Source organism: Pteropus alecto, unplaced genomic scaffold (genome assembly GCF_000325575.1).
Source record: "Pteropus alecto unplaced genomic scaffold, ASM32557v1 scaffold95, whole genome shotgun sequence".
Classification (NCBI taxonomy): Eukaryota; Metazoa; Chordata; class Mammalia; order Chiroptera; family Pteropodidae; genus Pteropus; species Pteropus alecto.
Window position 1 is genome coordinate 16308381 of NW_006441071.1, and position 19050 is coordinate 16327430.

At 39.4% G+C, this 19050-nt stretch overlaps 1 protein-coding gene across 1 annotated transcript in view; it reads left to right on the forward strand.

Moving 5' to 3' along the window:
* Window positions 1-19050, forward strand: part of PGM5 (phosphoglucomutase 5) — a 160222-nt gene that overhangs the window by 124942 nt on the left and 16230 nt on the right. The window contains 1 exon segment of the mRNA XM_006918401.2: window positions 8774-8908. Within this exon segment, the coding sequence (XP_006918463.1) occupies window positions 8774-8908 (135 nt within the window).

Below are 19050 nucleotides of genomic sequence, written 5' to 3' on the forward strand. Positions count from 1 at the left end.
CACTCTCTCTCTTCTCCCCACCATTAATATCCTGATGAACATTATCAACACCCAAGTTATCTTTTACCATTATCCCTTTTATCTCCTCCTTGTAGCCTAAAACTCCTGGAATCACCACTCAGAACTCCATGATTATGAAACTCTTTCAGTTCTGACAGAAGGAATACTCTGATCCTGGAGTTGTGAAATACAATACAGAGATGGAGCTAGCACCGGTTAATGGTATATTGCCACTATGGTGGGCATCAATCCAGAACTATGACCTGTATTTTGAAAATTAGCTTTGAGATGAGAAAACTTGACATTTCAGGAGCAAAACTGAAGCAACTAAGTCTCTCTTTATGACTCATCCAACTCTTGAATTTTTATTTAACAAGATCAAAAATCATGAAATTCTACCAGTGCTAAAGTCATTTGCAAGTAACATTTCAGCTGATGTTTAAAAACCTGATGTAAATAAATGCATACCAGTTAGCTGATGTGGAAAACCAAATCCAATTTGATTATGTCAGGCTAACTCTGAGATTCTTAATACCTCTTCAAGTTATGCAGGCTGTGCAAAAAAGATTTTGATGTTGTCCTCAACCTGGAAAAAAAAAACCATTTGAAACTAGTTCAGAGAAAAAGCACACTTTGAAGACTGATTCTGAAGTCAGTTTGCTTTTAGAGTTGTTAGTTTAATATGCAGGAAGGTGTCTACACTTTTTAATTTCAGTATTTAGAAATAATAAAGTGAATTAGCAATCTTGAAATCACATTTTAGTCTGGCATGTGGTGCTTCGATATATACCATGGTGTTGCCGTCCCCTGGTCAACAGATATAGAGAAGTTTACCAAGGCCTCATCTCTGGAAGCGTCAGATGAAGGCAACTGAATGGTATCAGCTAGAGAATCTGAGGTGCCTGGAGGGGTGCTTTATTCAGAGCTGACTGGTCAAGCTTCAACTTCAACCTTCAGTTTTTATTACATTCTAATCAAAGAACCAACTGAAAGACTGTCATTAATAATATATATGATTGTCCTATAATATGCCACTTGCTGAAGTGTGGTTTGACCATCTAGAAGTAGAATTTAAGAAATCATTTTAGTCATACTGATTATTCCACCTATAGAATCTAGTTATATCTGAAAGTTAGTATCTACAAATAGTCCTTCTATGTTGAGTAACAGATTTAGGGAGTGAGGTGTTTTCATTACATGTATATTGTGATTAAATCTGGATTAAAAAATCCTTACCTGTTGCCAGTTTTGATGTTGAAAAAAATCTCCATAATAAATATTTTCCTAACTTAGTACAACAGAGAATTAAGTAGTTGAAATTTGATTCATTCGTGTATTCATCTACTCAGTGAGAATTTACCAAACACTTCTATATACCAGTCAGTTTACTGGGCATCAAGGATACCACATCACACAGAACAGCCTGTCGGGGAAGACAAACTGACATTAAACTTGTAATTGCTGTAGAGGCTATTGAATGTTATTAGAGTGAAAGAACTAATTTGGGAGTGCATATCAGGGGGGAATGTACTTAGACTAGGGCTTTGGAAAGCCCTCTATGGGAAGGCAACATTTAAACTGTACTCTGAAAAACGAGTAGGAGCTGGCTCCGGTGAAACCATCTTATCAGACTACATGCTTTTCTTCAATCAAATGTTGTTATACCATTATTCAGCTTTCCAGATAAAGAGCTGGGATTTCTTATAGGCAATAACATTCTCAATGAGATATTATAATACCTATGATTATGATTCTCAATTTCAGTGCTCATTCTATAACGCTGCAGTTCTGGTAAATAAAGATAATTGGGCCTCTTGGTAGGACACCTTGAAAACCATAGATTAAAAATTCTTTTTCCTAATAGCTATGATATTGTCTGTTTGTCTTCCAAGGAGCAAACACATATTCAGTGCTTTACAATGACCTATTGGCTGATTTGAAAATAGAGAGAGGGGACACTGTTTCTAATTAGTTGGGAAGTTCTTATTTCCCTGCTTCTGATTCATTGGAGTTTTGTTATAATGAATTACCTTCTCCTGACATAAGATGATTGCTTTAGAACTGTCTTCTGAAATACTCATGCTTATGTGTACTCAAGTGGGCATCCATTGGTAAGAAACAGAAATATAAAAGAAAAAAGCTGCAAAGGATTGCAGGAACTAAGGGAGGAAGCTACTCCTGTTGTCTGGGTAAAGTGAGTCTGAATCCAGAATATTCCAGAACTGCTCCCTCTCTGAGACCATGCCCCTCTTCCTTCTGCCTCCTCGGAATTCTGTACGAATTTATGGCTCTGCCTCCACACTTCCCTCCCTGAGTCAGTGGGATGATTGGGGGAGGGTTGCTGTGGGGAAGAGGAGAGCCCCCTGCCCAGTCCCGTGTCCATTTCCCTCGGGCTGGTGTTGAGTAAACAGGAGATCAGCAGTCATTTTTGGCTGAAGATATGGGGAAATGAAACGTGTATGACCTAGTTCTGTCGTTCCAAATTTGCTAGTTGGAATCTGAATGAGAAATAACTATTAAGTCTTCACTCTCCAAGCAGCCTTCTCATCACCTAATATGGTTTTTGCTGGATGGGTGTTTTAGAAGCACACTTAAGAAGCAATTTGACCTTGATTACCCCTGGATAATTACTTGGAATCATTGGCCTCCAAGAGTGCTGGTTGGTTGTAAGATGAAAATTGCTTCTAAGAGTAGGGCAGCTGGGTATGGCTGTGTAGTTGGTGAACTGCACAGAGATGCTGGTCTAATGGTGGAGAGGAAGCTGAAGTCCAGGCCAGCCAAGAGGAAGGATGCTTTTCTGTAATTTGTCCACCTGTTTGTAATTTATATAACGGCACAGTATGGACTAGCTGCTGCCCTTATCAACCGCTTTTGAACTCATGCTTGCAGCTATCTATGACTTAAACAAAGAAAAATGGGTAATTCTAGGTAATTTTTTTCATAGAGAGATAATGGCTGTCCAATCCAAATCTTCTGCTACATAAACTACATGTTTTCGTCTACAAAATATGGTGCAGATGTTACACAGCAATATTTTCACCTTGAAGCTTTCCAGATAAATCACTGGGATTTCCTGTGGGAGATAACATCTGAATTAGGTTCACAGAGTCTTTCTCTTCCAAGCCTGTCCTGTCTCCAGGTTTACATGCCTGGTGTGGCCAACTGCCTATATATGTGACATTGTACCAGATTTCAGGGCCATATGCTATTTTTCTCTGGAATTCATCCTAAGTCGGTATTTGACTAGGTCAGATGCTGCCAAATAACTGTTGGTAATGTACAGTTCCTCGTTCCCTGCCTGGCTGCAACATGTCCTGCATACTCCAAACTAACATCTGGCAGTTCTATATGCATTTAGCAACTTGTGGATTTCCCTGCATTGATTTACACAAGGGCTTTAGAAAAGAATCAACATTTATTTATCAAACATTTATCAGATACCTACTCTACATAAGGCTCTGTCTCACATGAGAAGCAATATGTGACTATCAAGCAGTTTCATATGGTTCAACCTGAAATGATAAGCCTGGAGTCAGAGGACCTCGATTGAAGTCGTCTCCTCCATCTACTAGATATGTGACCTCGAACAAGTTTTTAACTTGCCCTTTCTTTTCAGTAAAAGGAGGAGGTGGACTGGTTGACTCTAAGGTGCTTCCTTCCGGACTTTAAGAGTCTAAATTGACCAATGTGGAGGAAGCATTTTATTGCTAAGAAGCCAGTTCAGTGGAAGATGGTGAGAAGATAAATGGTAACAGACCCATGAATTTAGCAGTGATTTCAGAAGGCATGGCAAAGTTCTTAAAATAAAATTAATCTTATTCTGGCCTAATTTAAAATAAGTATGTAGCATGCCATCACAAACCATCACCATTTAGGCTTTATTTAGCAATCTTTTGCAAATCTGGAAGGTTGAACGACTTAGAGAATAACACTATTTTCATGAAAAGTTTTAACATAATAATATTTATATGGTGACATAATTTTCAAAGCACTTTTTGCATACATTTTCTGATTTGATGCTCACAACAACCCAGTAAGCCGGACTATATTATTTTTCCTCTACTTTTTGGGAAACTAAGGCTTAGAGAGCTTAAGTGACTTACTCAAGACCACCAGCTAATAAGTGGCCAAGCCAGAATTCAAGCCTGGGTTTTCCAGTTGTTATTCTTGTATCATTTCCAAACTGACTCTCCAGGTAAAGCGAAACAAAGAGGGGGCGAATCTGGAGGTGGGGAATAAATGCTGTAGAGATAACTGGAAGCAGGTTAGAGGATTTTTGTGTGGAGATACCTGCAGGGGACACATAGTCCTTTAACAATCCCTTCTTCACTGGGACAAAGCTAAGGTGGGCAAAATCTTCGTCATATAACTACGGGCACTCAAAGGGACGAAAAATGCCAAGCTGCGACTGAAGCGCCCTTTGTATACACCCACCCAATAATTAACATTATCTTCTAATGGATAAGGGCATCTTTTACACTTCTTTGAGCTTGTAGCTATTGCGTCATCCTGGACATTCCAGCTCCTATAGCTGCTGTGGCAACTGAGGTATTATGGATTCAGTCACTGTGGCTTCAGGAATTCCTTAGGAGATTATGCTTAGGGTCAGATGGCTCAAGACAAGATACTTCTAATGGTTCTTCTGACAAGCCACTAGGAGGCTTTCAGAACTGAGCGGCAAGATGATATTTTATTATCCCCCTGTGTTATGGCCCTCCTAAGATCCCAGGCCAATGGTAGTATATTTATGAAAGCTTCAATCTTAAAGTGATCTTCCTTGAGAATGACTTGTAGTATGGTCTAGTCACTTGATCTATGAGGCAGGGGACCCAGAGAAAAAAGGTCACTAAAATGGAGTCCACATTTGGTTACACATTAGAATCACTGGAGAGCTTTTACATTCCTAATGCTCAAGTCACACCCCATACAAATAAATCACAGTGTCTGTGGTAAGAGCCAAGTATCAATATTTTTAAAAAACCCCAGATGATTCCAATGTGCAGCAAAGTTTGCAGTTAATGGGCTTATGCTATGATTTGTCTAAGATCGTACAACTGGGGACAGGAACCCCTCATGTTTCTACTCAATTGTTTTTAGCCAAAACCAACCCTGGCCCTAAAAATGTGGGATGAGTAAATACAGTAGAGTAGATTCCATAATGATGACATCCCAGGTAATTTCTATTTATTATTTATCTCTCACAACTGCCTTTCATGGTGAATATATTAGCCCAAGTTCACAGTGTTTTCATCTGGCCTGTGAGTCCTTCTAAAATGTAGAAGGAGGCCTTCCAGTGGTGCTCACTCCACTTGTTGAACACGCAATGGCATTCATTCAAGAAATGTTTAAGGAAGGCCCCCTGTGTGCCAGGTGTTGTCCTAGGCTGTGTGGATAAATGGTAAATAAGGAGCATAACGCTTTGCCCTCCCGAAGCTTATCAGCTAATGAAGGACCGAAAGACATAATTCAGCAATTCCAACACTTTAGAGTTAAGGCTGTGATGGGAATTTATTTTATTCATTTGTGCTGGGCTTTCTTTTTTTCAAGAGGATTTGTGGCAGCAAAAACACACATAACGAAGTTGTTAGAGTATAAATAAGAAACAGAAATCAAGACTAGGGAACATATAAATAAATATAGAGAGTCAAGAACAGAAGAAGAAAAACTTATAGTTATGTAAGTCATAAGGATCCACTTGGGCTGAACCTCAGTTTTGGCATTAAGTGTCCTGGCAGCCATATTGAAAAGGGAACTATGGTTAATTATAAAGTTCTTATTGTAAGAAAGACAAAAATACCAGTTTCTCAGGGAAGGAAAGGTTTTCCTAACATTTGGCTCTTCAGGAAATGTCTCATGTGGAGTTTCATACTGTCTGCAACAATATTTGTGACTGCAAAATTGGGTTTTATAACACAGTGCCTTGCAGACCCTGCAGTAAAAGTGAGGATATGAAATTAAAATGCAATTTAATAAATCCATTTCTGTCATGAGTAGGTGGTGAGAAGTAAGTTGATTTGTATCAAATATATGTCCAGATGACTCTATGGCTAGAAGCTGGAATATCTAGGGGAATGGATAAATTGGACAACCTTACAATAGTCTTCATAATTTCTCTTTACTGGGATTTTGATACAGTAGATGGTTATCGTTTCTATTTTGGAGGGTAGAGTTGAAGGATAAGTATTCCATGTTGTGAATAATGTAATGGTTAATGCCAGGGGTCAACAAATACTTTCTTAAAGGGCCAGATAGTAAATATTTTAGCCCTTGTTGATCAGATGGTCTCTGTCATAAATATTCAACTTTGCAGTTGTAGCACAAAAGAAGCCATAGAAAATACATAAGTGAATGGGCATGGTCATGTTCCAATAAAACCTGATTTATAGAAACAGTTGCTAGGCCAGATTTTGCCGACAAACTGTATTGCCAATCCAAGGTTTAAGTTTTGTTTTTTTGTTTTTGTTTTTGTTTTTTAAAGCAAAGTATATGATTGCTATACTTCTGTTGGTATTACAGAACATTTGGAAACTTGGTAAGTCTTGGTCAGTGGTGACTTTGGCCTCATAATTTAATTGATAGTAGGTAATGATCCCTGCTGGAGAGAACATGGCTCATGTTCAGTTTGCAAATTCATTACTTTTATTGGAGAAACAGGAAGACCCCAAAACAATCCAATACAACTATTCACACATCAAAGTGACACTCAACAGACATGGCACTAGGGTTTTTGCAGCATGGAAATAGGCTGAGTCTAAAAATTTTTTGTTTCACATGGAGAAGGAGAATTATGATGTTCCTCACCTGGAAGTCTCACAAAGCCACACGGATTTTCTATGAAGATATCCTGGTTGGTCCCTTAGGAAAGAGAGAAGGTGTTGGATAATTTCCAGTGGGCTCATGTGTGCTGTTTACTCCTTTATCATCTTTTCAAAAGCAAAATCTATTCCAGGCTACCAGTTGTAGATTCTAACCAATCTTCCATGAGTATAGCAAAAGATATGGCTACCCTTAGGAAAAAAACAATGATTTTACTATAAAAAAGCCTTCATTAAGAGCGGATAATACATGTTGATGATTTGTTATGACCTGGATTTTTAAATACTTCCCACTGGCCGTAAACTAATCTGGGGGACTAATTGTGTAATAGGAACTCCCATAAAGGGTTAAGTCTGAGAGGTCATCAGAAGAGGTGGCTTCACGTGATTTGGAATCTGCAACAATGGGTGGTTTAGGACTTCAGCTTTAGATATTGCTTTAACCAATTTATGGATAATCCATGGTCCTGAGCAATGACTTACAAACTCATGTGCACCATAGGTAGTGACAATGGGAAAATAGGCTAAAACAGAAATATCAGCTTCAAAAGAGTTTTTAAAAACGTGGTTATAAATACAATTGTGGAACTTTGGGGGCTTTGTTGTCAGTTTGAACATAATTTGGTATATCATTCTTTCTAAATAGTAGGGAATTGTTTCTTTTGCTCCATTTAGAATTTAACTATTCACTTCTCTGGCAGCATATAGTGGTTAAGAAAATGGTTTCTCTTCATTGTAATTGACTACTCCAGACCTATGGAGAACAAGTACTGTGTCTTTATCTTTATATACCCACGGTTTTGTACATACTTGATCCCTAAGGATCACTCTAAAATATTTGCCCAAGAAATGAATTCTAGATAACATCATCCTATTGCAAAACTAGCAACATAGAATGGTAGGTTGCCATAAGGGAAATAGCTCCTTTTTGTTGAACAAATTGTGGTAGACCTTGAACTACTCCAACAGAGACTAAGGCTTTTTGTTTTGGAATTGGAACAAAATATGCCTACAGAACTTATAAAGCAGAAAAACGCTCAGATGGATTCATAGTGGCATACCCCCACCCCCAGCAGATATCACCAGATCAGGATGGGGTATGGGGTTGGTAGTCAGATTTATGTAACAGGTATGATATATATTTAATAATGGTTTATTCTTAACAAGCAGGACTTGAGACCAGAGAAGTTCCAAGAAGTCATTATCTAACAATCTATTAACAGATATTTTTTAAAAATATCTTTACCACTAATAAGAAATGCATGGAGAATGGGGACATTCTGAGCCAAAAATAAATTAACACTGGGCAGCACTGAGGTGCAGCCATAGCTCTGCCCTCACCTCACCCTGTTGTCCAGTTCTTCCGAATAAGAAGGAGAGAGAGAGCCAAAAGGATGAAGATGTACACAAGAGCCTTTAGAACCCAGCTGAGGCTCCAGCCCTGAGCACTTCATTGTAGGATTCCATTGCTACCAGAAACACAGAGAAGATGAACCTAAAGCAAACCCTAACATTACATGGGAATAACCTTAACACAGGTAATTTGTCTTACTATAATAGATAAATTTCCTGCCTCCATTGCGTCCAGGTCTACAAGGGATGAACTTTGGCCCCAGGGACATTAAATATCTTTCATTATTACCTCTACCTCTTTCTGATTCCCACATCACCAGACCAAAAAAACTTGAGCATCTGTTCATAGTTTTGTTCCTAACCCTCCCCCAGCATTAACCACAAGGCAACAGAAATAGAATAAGGAGACAAATGGATAACCTTAAGAAGCCCCTAGGTTCGCCTCACTGTCCTGCTTGGATGAGTGTCCAGAGCCAATTATAAATTGTCATGACCCTGAGTATCTTTAGATCATAGAAATACGCTGATCTCCAAAATAGATATTAATTATTTTCACCTGTGTATTCATTTGTTTGCTGACCCATTCTGAATGTTCTTGATCCCAGGGTCTGAGGATCATTTTTTCAGATGCTTCAAGGCTCATCTTCCGGCTCAGTTCCTCCAGTGGCGTGCGGGCCACCATCAGGCTGTATGCAGAGAGCTATGAGAGGGATCCCACCGGTCATGACCAGGAGCCACAGGTAACCAAAGCAGAGCCGTGCTCCCAACACTGTGTGTCTCATTGCTCCTGGTAAATTCAGAGAGCTGCTGTGTGCCATTAGTGGGTGTGATTTTACTTTCTGGAGAATAAATTCCATATTGATACTTCCAGCTGAAGAACAAACTTAGAGCGACTCCAAGTAAATTTAATTCATTAGTTTTGGTGTTTGAAATAGAAAAATTACTCTCTAGCATCTATGATGGGTTTAGACTAGTATTTCTCCAAACGACTTGCCTTCTCTTGACTGCTCGGCAGTTTGTTGATTGGGGTGACATCAAGAAGAGGTGCCTTGTATAGATAAGTCATGGAAATTTTGAGTTACAGTCAAACTGATCAAGCTACTCAGAGCCTTGACTATGCTCATGCAAATTTTGAGTCTTCATGTGTTGGAAAACTCTAGTTTGGACCATGACCTTGAGGTGCCAATATAGATGCTACTCTAGGCTTCCTCTCTGACATTGCTGCAGAGCCCAGAATGAGAGGAGGGGCTACAGCTGGCCTGAATTTGAAGTTAAGGGAAGACACTAACAAGGCCAGGCCAGCCAGTATTTGGCAAAGCCCCCTATGGTGCCAACAATAGTTCTTAATTATAAGAACTCACTTAAAAAAAAATAATAAATGGCACAAGTATAAGCTTCCCCACTCCCATATTCCTTAAAGCTCCAGGCAATATTAATTAATACCAGAAAGGACCCACTATAATGTTGGGTACTTCCAGCTACACTGCTGGCTGCTCCGGCCCCCTTGCTCTTTGCTTCAGCCTGAGTTTTGAAGCAGTGTCATTGATGAGATGATTCATTGGTTCCGTCTGCAGTTCTTCTTTTGTGGAGAAATGGAGAAGCAAAGAAAAACTCACTGCTTATTTTAAAGTCACTCAGAATTTTTAGTTATAATTTGCCATAGTTTTTTCCTGGATAGAAGAAAATACCAGGGAGAGTTTTCTTTCTTTGTAGTAGTTTAGTATTTGGATTTTTTCTTGTCTTTTTTTTTTTTTTTCCCCGTGACTTTTTTTTTTTTGGAGAGTCTCAAAGAATTTGAGAGAAACGGTGTCATAGATCCTACACCTGACCCTGTAACTAGAAGATCTATCTAGAGTAAAATCATTCCGGATGGGGAAGTAGAGAGCTAGGAGGCTGAGAGCTGTCATCGGGGTTACCGAGAGCATGAAGAGACAGAGAATGAGGTCAGCATCAAGTCCTTGGCCCTTCCCTCTCAGGATCACAGGTTTTCCATGCAGGGATGGGCCTTGCTCTGCCAACATAATTTGTTAGTGAGTACATTTCACCCAAAATAGTACCAAATCATGCAAGAATTGGAGGCTTACCCTATCTTTCTGTATAAAACTCTCTCCTACATTTTATGTTGGAAAGCAAGATGAAAGCAAGGACCTGAAAGCCCAGAGCTACATACACGGTGAAAAATGATATTCCTGGCCTGACCAACTCTGACTCACTCTGACTTGAGGCTATTTTTTCCCCAACATTCTTTTCCCTATTTGCACGCGGTACATAGTTATGATACTTGCTTATTTTTATTTATCTTTTTCACTGACTTTGGGAGTATATATATATATCCAGGCCAGTAGACATGTTTTAAAAGCAATTCTATACACTTATTTTCCTCTACCTGTCTAGGTTTTTCTGGCTGGTCTAATAATCAAATTGACATGAGACAGATTAGCAGGAAGAAAACAAGTTAAAGTTTAATGTGATATATACCTTCTATACACAGGGTATAGACCCAGGAAAACTGAGTGACTCTGAAATGGCAGAAGCCACCACCTTAAATAATGTTGCCAGCTAAAGACAAAAGATATTGGGGGTGAGGAGTCAATTATAAGAGGTTACTAAGAAAAGCCTCACAAAAGAGAATAAGGTCATTATGCAGATTTGTCATTGCCTTCTGCATTGGTAAGAGTTTCTAGAGGGAAGGTCATCTTCCTCTTCCTGGTAAGGTGAGGGAGACACCTCTACTAATGGAGATTTTCCTCAGAAAGGTAAATTGTCCTTACCAAAGCATAACTTCTACTCAGTTTGGGGAGCTTTTCCTATGTCTGCAGTTTCTTGAAAATAATCAGCCTACGATCATCCTTATTCCCAAGAGACACATTTTGGAGGTGTTGAATTTGCTCTCCTACAAGTCTCTGAGATGGTCCACAAAAGCCAAGTACCACTCCCCTCTTTTTTTAAAGACTTCCTTTGAAGCCAGAAACCTCCATAGGCCTGCTGCTAGAGGGCTGTGTGTTAAGTATTGTCAGGGCTCAGGGGAGGCTGCTCTAAAGTATTCCACAATGACATATTGATTACTTTGAATTAAAGTTACTTGACCAGAAGCCAGTGAAAGAAGGGCATATTGACCCTCCTTGAATGCAGGAATAAATCTCCCTTGTGAAAGGTACTCTCCTTGCTCCAACGGGGTGGAGAGAAACACTTATGTCTAGAGGTTAAGAATCTAGGGCTTATAAGCCTATATAAACAAACCTTTTTTTTTTTTTTTTAACTAATTTACTAGCTAGGCCCTCTTTCTGTTTAGATTCCTTACAAATGAGCATCCAAACCTAAGTTTCTTTGTTCTGTCAAATATTCATGAATTTATTGTTTTGTTTTGGGCTTTTTTTTGTCTAAAAATATATAAAAAGCTGGATTGGTTCATTATTCCTCTATCATTCATGATCTCTATGTACACATATTAAATTGTTTTTTAATCTGGTGTTTTTCAATTTTATTATTAGTCCATCCATAAATGTTGCGGGATTCTCCAACTGAGAGACGGAACACAGAGGCTATAAGCAGGAAGCAGCGTTTATTGATGCCGGCACCGGCTCAGCAGATTCTTATCCACAGGCTGAGCCCCGCTTGTAACATAACAGGCAGTTTTATACAGTCTTGTCATCCCTACACAGCTACAGATATAAAGAAGAACATTAATTGGTTGATAAGCTATGAGAAAACTGATGTTAGCCAGGGAGTCTTTGAGGTGGGGGGAGGGCAGTCAGGAACAAACTCGTTGGAGCAGGAAATGTCCAGGCAGTGTCAGGCTTGAGAACTTAAGAAGGGTAGAAGGGAGAATTTTCCCCTCCCCTACAGTATATATACTTCAATCCACGGGTAAAGTCGCCACCACTGTGTTTTTTTCCATCCTGTTGGTTTAAAGAGTTTGCCATTTTGAATCGTTGGGGAGTCTTTTTACTGATATTGTTCTTCTAATTGCTGATATTCCTTCTCTTTCTAATCATAATGGTTTTCCCAGACCTGGATAGCTGGGCCTCACAGTATTTTGTACATAACCTAGCTAAAAATTATATATTAAAATAGACCCCCTTATGAAAATACATCATTGACTCACCAACTTAATCCCTATTGCATAGTACATTTAAGTCAAGATATAATTTAGAGTAAGATTTTTAAGTCTTACACTTAAACCCCTAAGGAAAGGGAGAAGATTCTCTCAGCCCACCCATTTCAATTACTGATGAACTCTACCCAGGCATTTACATTTGACCGTTTGGGGCCTCCTCACGGCATTGTTTTCCAGGACCACCTGCTTCTGTGTTAGTAGAGCTCTAGAAGGAAAAGCCTTTGGTTAATTGTTAACAGAGATCAAAGATAAGGCGTTCTCCTTAAGCTGCTAGTGTTACTCCTGACCCAGGGCCCCGCAGGGAAAACACCAGCCTGTGTTGCTTTCTCAGCCACAGAGAAAAACTTTTCTGCCATTCTGGCTTGCTCTGATTATCAGCAGCCCAGACAGCGCAGAACAAATATTCACCCTTCCCCACCCCCACACTCCATTGAAGTGCCTAGTAATCTGCACAGATGCCATTGATAATCGTTCTAATTCAACAGGTACTTTTTAATGCTCTCACCCTCTGCCCCGCTCCCAACTCAACACCCATCTACTTTCAAGTTATTTAGCAAGAGGCCTAGAGAATTGCTTTCAGCTGGCTTTATCAGTATCTGGCTATTTTGCTTTGCACATGCATAGTTTCTTTCCCAGACATTTTAAACACATGTGAACGGAACTTGTTTTCAACTTTTGGACTGTGATTGCTTGGTGGAAGGGTTCATAGCTATTCTACTGAAGCAACTATGAAAATTTGTGATACAATCCATAGCACTTAAGTCTCTATTTTCACAGATTTTCCATTTGGGTCCATTTGTATAATTGTGATTATTCTACTTGTTTTAAGTTAATGTAAAATAATTTCTTACCTACATTCAAAAATATTTTTCAAACAATTCTATTCATGTGCACTTAGGAATTGGTGGTGAGGGGAGGAAGGAGATGGGGAGGACGCTGATAAGATGAGATGGTGCTTGCTTTGCCCTCACTGTGTCCTTGGTAAATTAGGAAGGAAAGCTTCCAAGGCCTATTTCTGGAAGATTATGTAGTTTTAAAAATACAAGATTACTTTAATTTTACTGGCAATCAGTAGGCCAGCTGGTAATAATTTGGAAAAAGGGATGAGCCAAAAGGATTTAAATTCACAGGTAACCAGAAACAGTCCAATTGTTTATATTTTCTTTCCCACCAAGTGTATTAGCAGGGCGGCTAAGATAACATTTTATTCACCTTCTTTTCCTGTCCATTTGAGCCTGTGGGTGGAGTAGCTAACGAACAATAAAAGATCCTAAAGGAAAAGGAAGAAGTTTTCTTAAGAGCTGAGATAATTACAGACTGATAATCAGCTCCTGACTTTGGTACTTTTATTGCAGAATATAACCACACCCCACCCTATCCAACCCCTTGAAGAAGCTTAATTTTCTTCAATCTTCCTTCCAATTGAGGGACTGTACGTATGTATTTCTGATCAGCTGTACCTAGAAGTCCTTAAGAACTAACATCTAAGCACCTGGCGTGCCTTTGGATTCATCTGTCAAACCAAAGGCCATCTGTCATTTTGCTCTACCTGTTATTATGACTTTATATTCCAGAAATATAAAGTACAGAGCCATTTCGTGTTACATTGAGAGAACACATAATTTGTCATCTAAGCCAGAATACCTTTGAGAGTGAAAGGAGGCACTAATAATTATGTTGAGACTATCCCCAATAACCCAGAACATCTGTTTACTCTGGTTACGTACCTTTATACTATCTTAGAGCTACAGCTCTTTAGAGATGAGTTTCTGGGAGCACTAGCAATATAAACCTAATAGTACAGTGGGAAAATGACAGCAGTGAAGAGCTAGATCAGTGGTTCTAACCCAGACTACACATCAGAAGGACTTGGGAGGCTTGAGAAAAATACCCACTGATTCTCCTTTTATTGTTGTGCGGTGGGGTCTGTATGTTCAAAGAGCTTCCCAGGTGATTCTAATTAGACGAAAGCCTCTAAACTTTAATGTGTCTATTAATCACCCAGGGATCTTGTCAAAATGAAGATTCTGACTCAGGTCTGAGGAAGGCCATCGAGCCTGCATTTCTAACAAGATCTAGGTGATGTTGTGTTGCTGGTCCAGGAGTTACTGTATGAATAGCAAAGAGTTAAATGAACTGTGAAATCCTAGTAGCAGGACCTTGAATTCTTTAGAATGTAGAAAGGGCGACACCTGTTTTTAGTGTCCTTACATGCCTAGGCTACTGTCCTCTAGACTCATGTCTCCAGCTGCCCATTGAATGTCTTCTAGGCATCTCCAACTTGACATATGCAAGATTGGAGTCCTGCCAGCCTCTTACTACTCTCCTCCGCCACTCTACCCACCCCCTTCCCCCTGCAAAAAAAAATCTTGCTTTTTTTCAGTTTTTCTTCGTGTCAGTAAATGGTGGTTCCATCCTTCCAGTTGGTTTGGCCAAAAACCTAGGATTCATCCTTGACTTCTTTTTTTCTTTCTTTCACACCCCATATCCAACAGCAAATCCTATCAACGTGACCTTCAAAACACAACGAGAGTCTGACCCCGGTCTCACCACCTCCATCATTTCTACCCAGAGCCAAGCTCTGTTCTCTCTAAATTATTATATTAGTCTCCTAACTGGTTTCCATCCTTCCACGCTTGCCCACTACCTGCCCACACATAGTCCCAGCACAGCAATCTGAATGATCTTTTAAAGACATGTTAGATAACCTCATTGCACTGTTAAATTCATCCAGTGGCTCCTCATCTCACTCAGAGAAAAGCCAAAATCTGTATCATGGTCTCAAACGCCCTACTGAAAATCTGGAAATGGCCCCCTTTCTACCTCTGACCTCGCCTCCTACCTCTCATTCTGTTTGTCTCCACTCCAGCCATTGTTCTGTGAACATAACCGAGAACACTCTGCCTCATGATGTCTACAAGGGCTGTTCTCTCTGCCTACATGCTTTTTCCTCCAATACGTGCATGGCTTGCCCCATAACTTCTCAATATAAAGTAGCCCTCACACCAAAGTACTGCTTATCTCCCTTGCCTTCCTTTACTATTCTGCATAACATGTATCTCCATCTCATGTATATATTTGTTTATTTATTGTTTTTTTTTTTTTTGTCTGTCTTTGACAGTAGAATGAAAGCACAAGGAGGCTAGGATATAGTTTTTTTTTCACTAAATACCACTGGGCATATGGTTAATGCTCAAAACAACTTTGCCAAATGAATGAAATATTCAGTGTTAATTACTTTGGACTATCTCAGACTGATTCTATCACCCAGGAAACTGAAATATTCTGCACTCAGTATGAATCATCAGATTTTCTCCTATGATTGAGAGTTTGAATAAAATCAGTTGCTATTTTTTAGGTCCCTACAGTGTGCCAGGTACCTCTCTAGATACTTTAGATACATCTATTATCTTAATCATTCTAGTGGCTCCAGAGGAGAATAATCATCCTGTTTTTACAGGTAAGGAAACTGAATCAGGGGCCATTCAGACCCATGGAGCAGGTAATTTCTGTTGGAGATATAAATTCAGTCTTATAATAAAACCCATGTTGTCTATGCTAATGGTTGAGGTCCAGAGGAGAGAGAATTTCTTCTTACCTTTGCTTGAATCCAAGGCTGCAGGTGGAACTTCAGTTCAGTGTTCTCATTGAGAGTTTTTTTTTTACTTACATCATTCAATTCTCTGATCCTTGGACACTAACTACCCTGAGTTAGCCCAGACTCCATGGATTAAAAGGGCTCAATCCCACAAGACTGCCCCCACTTCAGACACCAACTGCAAATGGTGTGCCCAGGTTACCCACATTTCTGCCTAGCCAACTAAAAAAATCAGGTGTTCCTATGATCCACCACCCCACCACCCCCCGATAATTTGCTAAAACAACTCACAGAACACAGGAAAGCTCTTTGTTATTATTAGTGGTTTATTATCAAGAATACAACTCAGGAGCAGCCAAATAAAAGAGATGCATAGGGCAAGGTATGGGGAAAGGGTGTTTAGAGCTTCCATGCCTTCTCCTGGCATGCCACTGTCCCAGGACCTTGAAGTGTTCATCCCTCAGCAGCCCTCCGAACCCTGTTGTTTAGAGTTTTTATGGATGTTTTATTACGTAGGCGTGATCAAAAAAATCATTGGGCATTGGAAACTGAACTCGACCTCCAGTCCCTCTCCCTTCCTGGGAGGTGGGAGCGGGGCGAAAAGTTCCAGGCCTTTGATTGCCTGGTTGCAAGACCTCATCTTCAAGATATCCAGGGGCCCACCAAGAGTCACCTCATTAGCATAAATTCAGGTATGGTTGAAAGAATCTTTTTATGAATAACAAGGGACAACCCTATCACTCAGGAAATTCAAAGATTTAGGGGAGCTTTATAGCAAGAACCAGGGACAAAGATCAAATGCATTTTTTATTATACCAAACATAAATGTGGATAAATGTGTGTTTTGAAAATAACTAGTTTTCTCTCCCTTAATTTGAATTAGCAATGAATAGCTCTTTAAAATTTATTAAAAGAATAATGTTCTAAATACATACTGGTTTTGTTCTATAGTTAATAGAGGAACTGAAGTGAGTGGTTAAGAATTTGAAGAACAAAATTAAAAACTGAAATAATATATGTGATGTGGAAGAGTTGGAAACAGATGGAATTCAGAAGGGACATAAATGGATATTCATTTAGACATTCAATTTTCCTGACAAGATGAAAATTTATATATATGTGTATATATGTATGTGTGCACACAAACACATGTACATACATACACACATATACATGGTTTTGGAATCATACTAGATAAATATATATCAAAAACATTATGTTGTCATTTAAAAAAAAAAAAACCTGCATAGGGATGTAGTAAAAGCCATATATGCAAGGAAAACTTCATTTTATTTTTCTCTTCAGAGTTTGATCTGTATTGCTATTATTTGGAAATATCAGGTTGAGTGAAGTAATGTAGAGAGTTTGGAAAGAAACACATGGCTAAAGAGTTGGGATGTAAACGCCATCACCAAGAGCTGACTCATTTTTTTGTGTGGCCTGGAAGTCTTGAGGAATTTAAGGAATAATATGATGCAGAGAGATGACCAGCTGTTCTACATAATAATGAATATGTAATTTGAATACATAAACTCAAGCTGAACCGGAAGGGATTCAGATTGACTGTTAGAACAATTTCTCAACTGCCAAGGGCTCCTGCTCAATTAAGATGTCTACTCTGTGCCTTTTTTAGAGGTCTCTATGACCACAGAGATTAAAATAATTTTTAAATATGAGCAAGGGTGGAAAGGACAGAGCAAGATAACATCTCTAGATATTGTATTCCTCAGCCTTAAAATTTATATTCTGTGATTTTTTTTTTTTTTTTAAAAAGAAGGAAGTTGTGGTTCAGGTGGGTTAGATTTCCCTCTAGTGGTGTAGAAAGGTATTTAGTACAGCTGATCACAAATCAGAATCACTTGGAGCTGAATTAAATTTGAGAAGCAAAGATGTATATAGGTTTTCTATATTTCTACTCAGTTAGGTGAATTGCCTCCTGAAAAAAATAAAACAGGGCAAACAGTCCTTTTCCTCATTTATATACTGAAATCTGGACTTACGCTCTGTTACTGTGGACAGATCATTTTCCCTGGAACTGAGAACCATTCTTGGGATGGTCATCTGATGACGTGTGGAAAACTCCCTTGGTCTGGGAATATGGCAGGTGTTTCACAGGGGCTGGTGACTGTTACAGTCCAAGGCTCTTTAGGGTTTTGATGACAATGGGACTTTTCCTTGGAATCAGAACTCCCTTCAAGGTACTGACTGTGTGCTGACTTGGGGCAAGGGATGCACCCTGTCCACCTACACTGGACATTCTAGGACTTGTAGGAAAGTGTGTGCCTTAGTGACAGCTGACTGCCACTGTAAACCACTCATGTCAATCTCGCCGACAAAGCCAATCTCAAATCCTCCTTTTTTAGCAGTATACACAAGGGAGACCCTAATTTCAAAGCTTGGAAGACTCTTGGCAGTGCCAGTTTCTCCCAAGAACCTAGTGGCCTTCAGCAGAAGAGCTAAAGTTTGTGCCTTTATCCTGGTTTTGGGTCAATTTTGGATTAAGTTTTAGAGGCCAGAAGCTCTGAAAAAAAGTGTATTTCCTCTCCCTGCTTCTCCACATGTAATTCAAAAGAAAAGCAAAACTAGTTTTAAAAATAAGTGTAAGAAAATCTAACAAAAATTTTTTTCTCTTATATGATGCTATTTATTTTGGTGCCTCTGCTTTGCTATGCCCAAAGCACATGCTTAACTAGCTACTGGTTAACCTGGCACTGTTTATGCCCACAAATCAGTCTTGCTGGGTCTTGTTTACTCAGCCTGAAAAGGGAGCATGAATGAATTTGCCTTGGTCACACAAGTACAGGGGTCATTGGCTGTAACTTCTCTCACCAGATGAATGAGTTCGACAAGCTGTGGCCAGCACAATCTGGCTTTCCCAGCATCCTCTTTGTTTCAGCTCAGATGCACAACACAACCAAGTTTCAATGCCTTTCACAAGAAAGGTACACCAGCTCATCAGCTGATGGCAATTCAGGTTTCTTTGAAGCAGTGCCCATCTTTGGAGAATAGTAAATTATTTGATTTGCTCATAAATAAGAGTATATCTTGGCAAATGAATACTGATGCTGAATCTGGAGATCGCCTGTGACTTTAAGAAGAATGCTCTGGACTAGGCCATGCACTCAAGCAGCATCAGGAGGAGGAGGCTAGGCCTGGACTCTCTACCA